Consider the following 12,728-nt stretch of genomic DNA (forward strand, 5'->3'; position numbering starts at 1 on the left):
TTGAAAGAATAATTGTGTAATATAAACTGTTCTGGTAGCATTTAAGAAATAAACTGTTAGGTTTCTACTATTCCATTACAGATCACACACACACACACACACACACACACACACACCTCCCCACTATCTTCTGTTCCCTTACACACACACACACACACGCACACACACACACACACCCCTCCCCACTATCTTGTCTCTCTCTCATACAGACTTCTCTTGAAAACTTGCTAACTAGAAATACAAATCTCAAATGTCCAACTTAACCTACCAGATCCTGATGATGATCGAATTATATTATCATACTAACATGAACATTGACTATTTAATGAAAACTCATCACATAATGATAAATGGAAGAATAACACCATCTGGAAAGTCAATAGACAAGCTCTAAAGTTGATAAATCAAGAGTAAGCCATAAGTGTAAGCATTACTATTTGAAAACACAGAGGCAAATAAGAAAACTAGCCTTTTGAGTTTGGAACTGGGGACTAGCTAATGGTGAACCCAGGAGTGCTGTTTTCTCCATAAGCCTCTAAGTATTATTTGATTATTGTTTTTAAAATAATTTGCATGAATCATCGCTTCGATAAAAGCAGCAATAAAAAGAAAGCCACAGACTATTTAGAAAGAATTAAAATAGGGTTTACTTTTCCTCTCATATATTACAGTACAAATACTACAAAGAGAATTAATTTGACAGCCCCTTATTTTTACTAAAGCTTTATAAACATAAGAGACTTACAAATGATGAGGTAGTTATTTTTTTTCTGTGAATTACTTTTCAATGTGTAATAAAATGGAAGAGTTCACATTAAGATATTCCGTATTCTGGTTTGATCTTAGAATAAAGAACTCCAATTATTACTGTGAATTAATACCATTTTTATTCTATAGTGCCATTTTATATGGGTTTCCCACAGCAATCAGAGATAATGGTCATGTTGAACAGAGAGGAAAGTATGATTATAGACATTATCACAACGGATTTCCAAGGAAAAAAAGGGGAGTGGGTGCTAAAAAGGACAGACATACCTCCCGGCGCACCATACTGCATTCTGACTGGTCTAGAAGAATGTTCACTACAGTTCCCCAGATCCCACCAGAAATGTTCTGACAACTGTTTGCCAAGGCCACACAGCCACTTTCAAGGGTGGTCAGGGCTGATCCTAATCCCAGTGAAGTGAATCTCACCTGTTCAAATTAAAGAGGAAGTTATGGAATCAAATAACCCTATTTCCTAACATGAATTCTTAATTTTTTTGATACATAAAATGTACTTTTATAAATATGACATTGGTTTTATAATCCTAAACCATAAAAGACACTTAGAGAAGACAGTGTCATATAAGGTTATGAATGAATAAAAATCCTATTCCATGAGTCAAGAAAGCAATAATATAGAAAAGGAAGTTAAATATAAGTAAATGTCACACAAAGTTAAAACTAGGCATAAATAAAAAAGCATAAAATTATAGTTTACAAGCCTTTTTCTAGAGAAAGCATGGCACTTACATATCTTTTATAAACACAATTTCTATTCCTAATTCTTAAAAAGGGTACCTATTCTTTTGTTTTTTATCAATTTTTTAGTGTTTCTTCCAAATAAATGCTTTTGACTTTCCTGAAACTTCTTTTCAAAACAAAAGAGTAACTGGGCCGGCCCGGTGGCGCACTGCGTTAGTGCGCCGCTTGGGAAGCGCGGCGGCGCTCCCGCCGAGGGTTCGGATCCCACATATAGACCGGTTCCCGCTCACTGGCTGAGCGAGGTGCAGGAGCAACGCCGAGGGTTGCGATCCCGTTGCCAGTCCCGGTCCGGTACGGGGGCGACACTGAGGGTTGCGATCCGTTGCCGGACACGGAAAAAAGACAAAAAAAAAAAAAAAGAGTAACTGAATTACCTTTTTCAAGGTATTTAATATTTTTCCAACATATTTTTAGAGAAAAATATTTGAAAGAAGACTGATATGGTATAATATGCTTGCCATAGTACCACTGCTGTTCAAGTCACAGACTTTGCTAAATTCCTGAATTCTGACCCAAGAATATAGTTTCAACAATAGTTACAGGGTACAAAAATAAGTAATATAGTCATAACATAGTCAAGTAATAAGTGCAAATTCAATGTGCCTAAAAAAAATAATGAATAAGTTCATATCAAATAATATTTCTAGAAATCAAGGTTTAATTATAATAGGATCTTATTTCTTGCTCGAAATCAGTGGACAAATGGGTAAAACTGGAAGGTTACTTAATAATATAAAATTCTGCATTGGAATGGTAATATTCCATTAAATGATAATTAAATGTCTTTTGGCTTTATAACTTATAATTTCCATCTACCCTTTTAAACTATTTGAAAACAGCTGGGCTTCTCCAGTTACTTTTTACTGTTCTTTCTGAAAGTGATAGATTCTGTAATCTTCTCTCTTTTATATTTTCAATCTGTACTCCAATGAATTTGATTAAAAAGGGGGTGCTATGCATTGAACTGTGTGCCCCCAAAATTCATGTTAAAGCCATAATTCTGAATGTGACTGTATTTGGAGATAGAGTTTTCAGAAGGTGATTTTTAGAAGGTTAAATAAGGTTATAAAGGTGGAGCTTTACTGCACTAGGATTGGTGGGCTTAGGAAGAGGGAGAAACCTCTCTTTTTCCACGTGAATGCACCACGAAGAGTCTAAGTGAGCACATAGGTAGAAGGTAGATATCTGTAAGCCAGGAAGAAAGCACTCATCAGAAACCAACCATGCTGGCACCCTGATCTTGGAGTTCCAGCCTGTGAAAAAATAAATTTCTGTTGCTTAAGCCACCCAGTCCATGAAACAGTCAGCCCTCTTTTATCCGCGGGTTCCATCCACATCCACAGAGTCAACCAACCACAGATCAAAAATATTCCAGAGAAAAACACAAAAAACAACACAAAACAACAATATGACAAAAAATAATAGAGATCTTTAAAAATACAGTAACTTTTATCCGCGGGTTCCATCCACATCCACAGAGTCAACCAACCACAGATCAAAAATATTCCGGAGAAAAACACAAAAAACAACACAAAACAACAATATGACAAAAAATAATAGAGATCTTTAAAAATACAGTAAAACAACTATTTACATAGCATTTACATTGTATTAAATATTATAAGTAACCTAGATATGATTTAAAGTATATGGGCGAATGTGCATAGGTTATATGCAAACACTACATGATTTTATATAAGGGACTTGAGCATCTGCAGATTTTGCTATCCTCAGGGGCAGGGGGAGGGGGCACCTGGAACCAATCCCCCATGTATACCGAGGGATGGCTATTTTGTTATGGCAGCCTGAGCACACTAATACAGATTTTGGTGATACTGAGAAGTAGGGGTGCTGCTGAAACAAATATCTAAACATGTGAAAGTGGCTTTGGAACTGGGTAAGGGGTTAGAGGTTGAAAGAGTTCTAAGATACATGCTAGAAATATGGACAATAGGGGTGATTCTGGTTAGGTCTCAGACAAAAATTAGGATCACATTATCGGAGGAAAGGTGATCCTTGTCATAAAGTAGCAAAGAAACTGGATAAACTGTGTTCATGTTCTAGTGTTCTGTGCAAGATAACACTTGCGAGCAATGAAATTGGATATCTAGCTGAGATGATTTCTAAGCAAAGTATTGATGGAGTGGCTGGGTTCCTCCGAATTGAGAACAGGAAAGCAAAAGGACCAAGAACAAGGAGATTTGAAAAATTCTCAACCTATCTGTGCAAAAAATGAGAAAACATTAAGGGTGTGGCCGAACAACCACTTAATAAAGAGATCATGGATGCAACTTGCAGATTTAATCAGCCATCTCAGCAGACACCAGGAATAGAGATGGGATTACATCAGCAAAGAAAGCCAGATAAAATGAAGAAATGCTGTTGGATTTCTTGGATTCTATAGGCAAATATGTGGTATTCTTCAAAAAAAGAGAAGAATGACCCCAAAGGAGATTCAGAGATCATCAGGGCTGCCACTCCCACCACAGGCCTAGGGAGCAAGATTATTTCTTCCTTGGTTTCAAAGAGTGGGGCCACCTCTCTGGTTTCAATGGGCCAGGATGACCCTGCCCAGTGACTCAAGGACAAGCCTGCCCTTGAAGACAGCCACATGGGTGAGACCCTTGCAGAGAGCCGAAGGGGGGTAGGAGTGGGGGCAACCCCAGTGAGCCAGTAAGGCACAGCATCAAGCCAAAGAGCACTATTCTTGAGCCTTAAGATCAAATGGAATTTGCCTGCTATAGGTTTTGGAATTGCTTGGGACCCATCACTCTTTCCTTCTTTCCTATTTTTCCCATTGGGAATGAGAATGTCTACCCTACCATCATATATCAGAGGCAGATAACTTGTGTGGTTTCTCAGGTTCACACCTGAAGAAAAATTTAGCCTCAGGATGAATCATACTGTGTCTGATTTAGATGATATTTAGATGAAACTTTGGACTTCAGTCTTTAAAGTTGATGCTGGAATAACTTAAAACTTTTGGAGTTGTTAAGATGGAATGAATGCATTTTTCAGGAGAGAGAACATGAATTTGGGGGGTCCAGGGATGGAAACTCATGAACTAAACCATGTCCCTCCAAAAATCATATGTTGAAGACTTGACCACCAATGTGACTATATTTGGAGACAGGGATTCTAGGAGGTAAAGATAAATGAGGTCATAAGGGTGGGATAGGGATGGAAACTCATGAACTAAACCATGTCCCTCCAAAAATCATATGTTGAAGACTTGACCCCCAATGTGACTATATTTGGAGACAGGGATTCTAGGAGGTAAAGATAAATGAGGTCATAAGGGTGGGATCCTAACCAGTAAGATTAGTGCCCTTAAAAGGAAAAGAAGAGAAAGAAATCTCCCCCCTCTCCCCTTGTCTCATGCATGCACAAGGAAAGGCCATGTGAATACACAGCAAGAGGACAGCTGCCTATAAGCCAGAAAGAAAGCCCTTACCAGAACCTATGAAGTAACCCTGATCTTGGACTTGCATCCTCCAGAACTATAAGAAAATAAATTTCTGTTGTTTAAGCCATTCAGTCTATGGTATTTTCTTATGGCAGCCTGAATTAAGACATGAATTAAATAAAACATAAGATATAGACACTAAAATAACTCCCTAATATTAATGTGTATATGCATATATGTTTGTTTCATTTGTCTTTTAATATAAACACAATGCACTTGATTCTCCTTTACACTGACCTCTGGATCCCGATCAACCCATAATGGAATCAGCCAAGTCAATCCCTGTTGGGTAGGTACATGTTCTTCACTGTGACTACCCAAATGCAAGAACCAAAGTGACACCCACTCCTAGAATGAAAACAAAGTGAACAAAAACACTTCAGGTAAGTCGCTAAGAATAACATACAGGGGGGTTAACATAACTCTGAACTTTTAAAGATGAAAAGCAAGTAAAAATGTACTTAAAACTTGGTTTTAATCCATTCTTTAGCTAAAACAAGGCAAGCAAAAATCTCTGCTTCTCTTTAAAAAGTTAAACATAATTTTTCGACAGGAGCTAGTTTTTCCATGATTTAGACAGAATGTAGTTTTCTAGTGAGTGCATATTTCAATCAAAATAATTTCAACTAAAATTCAGATTTGTGTAATATACAATTTCTAAGAAATATCGTAGTCAAAAAACATTTTTGTCTCCTAAAAAGAAGTCAAAAGAGACATTTTCATGTAGCAAGCATATAGGCTTGAAATGTGTTAGACACAGCACATTCCTTTCCAAGCAACTGTTCAAAAGACAGGCAGCTTCTAATGCTCTCACCAAGCTCTGAGCCTGAGCCATCATCTCATGGGATAAGTGAAGCAAGCAAAGAATTGTGCTCTTCGTAACACCCTTTCCCATGAAGGACATAGCATTTCCTCCACGCTCCACATAAAAAGAAGTAATGACCTGAAAAACAAATGTAAACAATTTCATGGTGGCTTCATTCTTAATGGCATATAAAGAGAAATATGTAACTTTCTACTGACTTGTCTGAATTGAATCCCAACTACATAAAGATAGAATGTTCTTAGTTTATACACTTAAAAATGGTTAAGATGGTAAATTTTATGTTACATGTATTTTACCACAGTTAAAAAAAAGTTCTTAAGGGCCGGCCCGGTGGCGCACTGCTATAGTGCGCCGCTTGGGAAGCGCGGCGGCGCTCCCGCCGAGGGTTCGGATCCCACATGCAGACCGGTTCCCGCTCACTGGCTGAGCGAGGCGCGGGAGCAGCACCGAGGGTTGTGATCCCGTTGCTGGTCCAGGTCCGGTACGGGGGCGACACTGAGGGTTGCAATCCATTGCCGGACACGGAAAAAGACAAAAAGGAAAAAAAAAAAAAAGTTCTTAAATATTTTTCCCTTTGGAATTTGTACAAAGGAGGTGTAGTGTTCTCCTAGAACATTATTGTGATTTAGCATACACTTATAACATCTAAAAATTTTTACAACATCCTTTAAGTCAAAGAGTTTATAAATATCTTGTTTAAAAATATACATAGAAATTACTAGCTCTATAGAACTCACTGACTACCAGAGTTATGCCAGATTTTCTTTTATTATGGTTTAAACGTAAATGGACATTCTCCTCACTTCTAAGTGATCTCAGATTTCTATTGCATATTCAAGTACATTTAGCCACCCGTATCTGTGGGTTCCACATCTATGGATTCAACCAACTATAGATGGAAAATATTAGGGGAAAATAAAAATTCCAAAAAGCAAAACTTGAATTTGCCATGTGCCAAGTACTATGTTGAGTCCACATAAATGAAGTAACGTGTAGGTATTGTATTAAGTATCATAGGTAATCTAGAGATGATTTAAAGTATATGGGAGGATGTGCGCAGGTTATATGCAAATACTACATCATTTTACGTGTCTCATGTAAAGAACTTGAGAACCTACAAATTCTGGTATTTGCGGGGGTGGGGGGGTCCTAGACCAATCCCCCACAAATACCCCAAGGGATGACTTGTATATGTTTATTATTCAAATCACTGGTTCTCAACTTTTTTCTCTCCCATGTACCTGAGAGATTTGACACATTTTCATGAGTAACAACAAAGGAAATGTTTTTCATATGAAGAAACATTCACTTAACTGAGGAGCTGAATCAGAATAGACATGGGAAGTTAGGCAACTATAGTTTGAGGAAAAGTCCTCCCCCCTGATTTAGAAAATCCTTTGAAATGTGTGGCAACCTCTTTTGGAACATTACTGTATGCATCATATATTGTCCCCCAAAAAAGGGGTACAACAAATATTTTTTACCTGAATGAATAACAAGAACCTTTATAGCTTTTCAACTCTTAAACAACAACAACAAAAAATTCAAAGAGTCAAAAGATCATTCATAATTCACAGAAGTTTAATGAGAAAAATGCTAACTGTATTCAAGTGCCAATACATTATGAAGAAAAAATTTGTTGTAAGTCAAAACAATCAAAACTGTTTCTAATCTGCACTCACACAACAGAAAGTACTTCAAATTATCCACCCAAGGTCTCGCTGCTTTTATCACAGAATACTTCGATGTAAACCATTTTGTCTTAGTCTACCTTTTAGTTTGTTTTTTTCCAACTCATCCAGCAAAGCAAATTAGATGTTTTTAAAAGACAGCATAAATTACGTTAATAAAAGCAACTTATTTGTTTTTTTTTTTTTTTTCCTTTTTGTCTTTTTTCGTGACCGGCAAGGGATTGCAACCCTCAGTGTCGCGCCCGTACCGGACCAGGACCGGCTACGGGATCGCAACCCTCGGGGTTGCACCCGCACCTCACTCAGCCAGTGAGCGGCTGGTCTGTATGTGGGATCCGAACCCTTGGCAGGAGCGCCGTCACCACGTCGCTCAGCCAGTGAGCGGCTGGTCTGTATGTGGGATCCGAACCCTTGGCAGGAGCGCCGCCACCACACTTCCAAGCGGCGCACTGTAGCAGTGCGCCACCGGGCTTCCAAGCGGCGCACTGTAGCAGTGCGCCACCGGGCCGGCCCTAAAAGCAACTTATTTGTAAATAATTTGGGGACTTTAAACTAAATTAGAATTTTCACAAAACAAATAATTTAACATTTTGTCTGAAAGATAAAACAAGATTGGCCAGGGCTTAACAACTGTGGGAAACAGCTACATGGACTCTACTATTCTTCCTACATACGTATATGTTTAAAATTTTTACAATTAAAATTTAAAAATTTAAGTCAGTACATTAAAAATAAGATTCCTCAATCATCTAGTCCTTATCTTCCTCTAAATCATCATTAGAGATATCTAACATCTGTGTAATGATTTTACTTCTAGTCTATAAGTGATGTGCCAAGAACTTTGATATTATCTTCTTTCAACTTGACCTTTTTGTCAGATTTCTGGAATTACACATTATGTATCTGATTTTAAGAATTTAATTATCATAATTTACCTATAATTAATCATGCTTAAAAGTCTAATTTCATGACTACAAAATACAAATATTCACATTCCAGTTTCACTGTGCAGAAACAAAGTAACATGATATATTGATGTTAAAAATATGTCTCCCTTCAAAAAAGGAAGCTTCTTTAACTCCTGAGAAACTATGAAGCAAATCATCTGGAACAACAATGACTTTGTTTTAATGTCCATTCACATAAGCCTTATTTTATTCCTAAAAAATGAATTTAGTCAGTAGTATAATAAAGAGACCTATTTACCCAATTAATAAACTAAGCAGAAACTCCTAAGATTAAGTGTGACTCTGCTACAATTTCTAACAAAAGTGATATATTTCTTCATTTAATATAAAGACAAAGATTTTCTTCTCAAGATGTTTTATGAAGCATGAAAAACCTCCTCTGTTTATACCAAATCAAGATTTGGTTTTTGGTTTTTTTAAATTTATTTTATCAATATATAATGTAGTTGATTTTCATGTCCCTTTATCAATTCCTCTTTCCCCCACCCCTCTCCCCCATCAAATCAAGATTTGTTAATCAAGTTTTTCATTACTGTATAACAGGGACTGTACAATATTTATCTATTTCTTAGCTTAAAAACTGTGATTTTTTTTTTTTTTTTGGTCCTTTTTTGTGACTGGTAAGGGGATCGCAACCCTTGGCTTGGTGTCGCCCGCACTCTCCGAAGCGCGCCACAGGGTCGGCCCAAAAACTGTGATTTTTATTACCTGAAGGACAACTGAACTTAGAGAGATTACTGCCATTTTGCCACAACTTCTTACCTAAAACTAAGGGGTTTTTCTGTTCTCCAATACCATAAAAAGTGCATTTTAATTTCTGGTATTTGAAGCATAGGTGTGATCTGAAGTCTCTCTTCTTACACAATTTTAAAAACAAAAATACTTCTGATAGTTTCTGAATATAAACACAACACTTAGTTTCTCCTTCAATTACTGCTATAGTAGGTTCTCACGTATCCCTGATCTGAAGTACTAAACTCACTTTATAGAGATGTGCTCCATACAAAGTTTATAAATGAAGTATTTATAAATCACATTACAAATAATGCTATAAATTAAGTACTTGTAGTTTACATTATATTTTAAACGCATTACAGAAGCTAACTTTTTAAAAAACATTATGGGTTATTCTTTAATATGTTTTAAAAGTTCATACATTTCTGATCATAGACATCTTGCATGGGATAATCAGTATACTGACAGTTTGTTCTTTTTCAAAACTTACATTTAAGAAATAATAAAATTTATTAAAGGGCTACAGTAAAATTCATATTAAATTTTACAGTACAGCTAAAAGTATTTATAATTTTGAAGTCTTTTTTAAAAAGCAATATGCTTTTGGAAAAAAAAATTCTAGATAACACCATCTGAAGTATAATTTACTACTGAACATACAAACATCACCTAAACCATTATTTTAGTAATGAAAGTACAAAAATGAAACACACATCATTTACATTCATTTATATCAAATTTCTAATTTTATTGAAACTGTATTCTAATTTTAAAACTATATGTAAGATGCATATTATTAAATGATTCACTATGTATCCACTATGTACAAATTACTGTGCAAGGCCAACAGGGTAGCCATAGGACACTGGAAATAGTCCAAAGGTGGTTCTCACAAGCTCAGAGCCTAATACATCAATGCACAAAATAAAAATTATAATGTATTAAGAAAAAATACAATGTATTAAGTAACAGGGACATATATAAACTGCTATATGTACATAGTCTATAGAAGACAGCAGTCAAACAACATTTACTGAGTGTCTAACTATGGAAAAATAAGAAAAGGCTTACTAAAGGAAGGTAAATAAGGTAGACCTTGAACTTTGTGTAGAGACTGCCAAACACAGAAGAGAGGAAACTATGTGAAAGAAATAGTCTTTTTATAAAAACTTTTTTATTTAGGGAGAATAGCCAGATATAAAGAAAACAAGAGATGTATTTTTCATTTTTAAAAATAAAAATGGAGATAAGAGTCAAAATGCAAGAATACCAAGAGTCTTATACTTGAAAAAAGAGGTTTGGATTGAAAGATTTCAATCTCTGAAGGATAATCTGGTGGTAGGTAGAGATTGTATAATAGCAGTAGGAACATGCAGCATGAAAAGAATAGGAAATTATAGACACAATTTGGTCAAATGATTCCATGCCTACAATGCCCACTGCTATCTATCAACTTACTCATCTTCCAAAATCTAATTCTACACTGCCTCCTCCAAGAGTCTTTCCTCAAGTCCTAATACAGTAAATGATCCCAACCTCTGTCTTTCACTGAACCTTTCAAGGCAAAACAAGGCTGTCAGATTTGGACAAAAAGGAAACAATGAGACGTTTTTGGATTAAGACAGTTTGTAACCTACATAAACAGCAAAAGCAAAAATAGCCAAAGATGCCAGTTCCCACCGTGCTTTGGACAAGGTAACACTGAACAAAGGGGCCAGATGACTGCAATGCAGATAGTAAGGCACTCTATTGTTGAGAAGCCCATGCCATACTGCAGCAAAGCAGTTTTTTTTCCTTTTTGTCTTTTTTCGTGACCAGCAACGGATCGCAACCCTCAGTGTCGTGCCCGTACTAGACCGGGACTGGCAACGGGATCGCAACCCTCGGTGTTGCTCCCGCACCTCGCTCAGCCAGTGAGCGGCTGGTCTGTATGTGGGATCCGAACCCTCGGCGGGAGCGCCGCCGTGCTCCCAAGCGGTGCACTGTAGCAGTGCGCCACCGGGCCGGCCCAGCAAAGCAGTTTTATAGCCTGCAGCTATATCCCAAGGGGAGAGAGGCAGAAAGCTCAACCTCACCAGAACTTGGGAGGCAATAAGAAATAGGTTCATGGCAGACTTCCTAATAGATAGTGAAGTAAATGAGAATCAATCTTGAAGCAGTTCCTCACGAGCCTCCCATGTTCTCATGTTCAGAAGCCATCGCAGGAAATTCTGCCATGACTTAGATCAGCTGCAGTTAAGCCTGGTCTACCATGTGGCCCAGGTGCACACATGCAAAATTGCCAGGGCACTGTGGCGAAGCTGTTCTCTTACAGAACTATGTACAACCACATCATTGTATATCATACTAAAAATATTTTGAACTAAATGATGATCAAAACATGGCATATTAGAATGCAACATCATTAAGGCCATGCTTAGAAAGTCCTTAGAGTTGAAATGCATATTTGAGAAAGGCTTAAAAAAAAAAAAAAAAACAATGAAGACACCACTTTAAAATGTTAGATTAAGAGCCATAAATTAAACCAAAAGTAGAAGGAAATAAGTGTAAGCAGAAATTAATAAAATAGGGAGAAAACATTAAAGAGAGGATCAACAAAGCCAAAGATTCATTCTTTGACATGACTAATAAAACATACAAACCACCATCAGGACCAATCAAGAAAAATGGAGAAAGAAAGAATTAACGTCTGGAATGAAAGGGAATCTCACTACAGATTCAGTAGACATTAAAAAATAAGATGATTTGATGAATATTTTACATTAATGAATTTGAAAATTAAGATTTTTTTAAATTCTAGAAAAACCACATTTATATTAAGACTAACAAAAAAAACCCTGAAAGTCTAATAAGTCTACATCTATTTTAAAAATTCAATTCATAATTTATTATGTTCCCTAAAAGAAAGTTCCAGACCATCAAATTCTACCATTTAAGTGTGAAATAACACAAATTCAAATTGACTATTCCAAAAAAGAAAAACAGAGAAAGTTATGTGGAAAAAGGAGGTAATTATATACATATAAAATTCATGTTATATATAATGGAAAATACTATATGGAATGATTTTGATATTAAAACTTGACAAAATCTTTATGATAAAAAAGACAGATGCGGTAATTCTAAAAACATTTTTCACATTAGGAAATAGATGCGAAAATTCTAAAAACATTAGAAAACTAAATCCATTAAAATATAAAAAGAATAATACATTACAACCTAGCTGAAATGTTTACAGAAATGCAAGGTTGCTTAACATTTTAAAAAATCAATATAAATTCATCACCTTAATGGAATATAGGAGAAAAATCATATGATTACCTTAAAAGATACAGAAAAAGCAATATACATTTACAATTTTTAAAAAAAAGCTCTTAAAGCAGGACAAAAAAGCTCCTTAAATTTTTTTTTTTTTTTTTTTTTAAATAATTGACAAAACACAGGATCTACCATAAACAGCATCCTGAAAGGTGAAATATTAAAGGCCTTTGCTTTGAGACTGGAAACAAGGAATA

General features: G+C 36.1%; 1 protein-coding gene across 1 annotated transcript in view; it reads right to left on the reverse strand.

Moving 5' to 3' along the window:
• The window catches only part of RTTN (rotatin), a 179,730-nt gene that overhangs the window by 88,095 nt on the left and 78,907 nt on the right, over positions 1-12,728 (reverse strand). Inside the window, exons 30-32 of the mRNA XM_008564425.1 lie at positions 5,808-5,936; positions 5,231-5,341; positions 1,036-1,194 (exon numbers count right to left, since the gene is read on the reverse strand). Of these exons, the coding sequence (XP_008562647.1) occupies positions 1,036-1,194; positions 5,231-5,341; positions 5,808-5,936 (399 nt within the window). The remainder of the gene's footprint in view (positions 1-1,035; positions 1,195-5,230; positions 5,342-5,807; positions 5,937-12,728) is intronic.

This window comes from Galeopterus variegatus, unplaced genomic scaffold (genome assembly GCF_000696425.1).
Source record: "Galeopterus variegatus unplaced genomic scaffold, G_variegatus-3.0.2 Scaffold186, whole genome shotgun sequence".
NCBI classification, from domain to species: domain Eukaryota; kingdom Metazoa; phylum Chordata; class Mammalia; order Dermoptera; family Cynocephalidae; genus Galeopterus; species Galeopterus variegatus.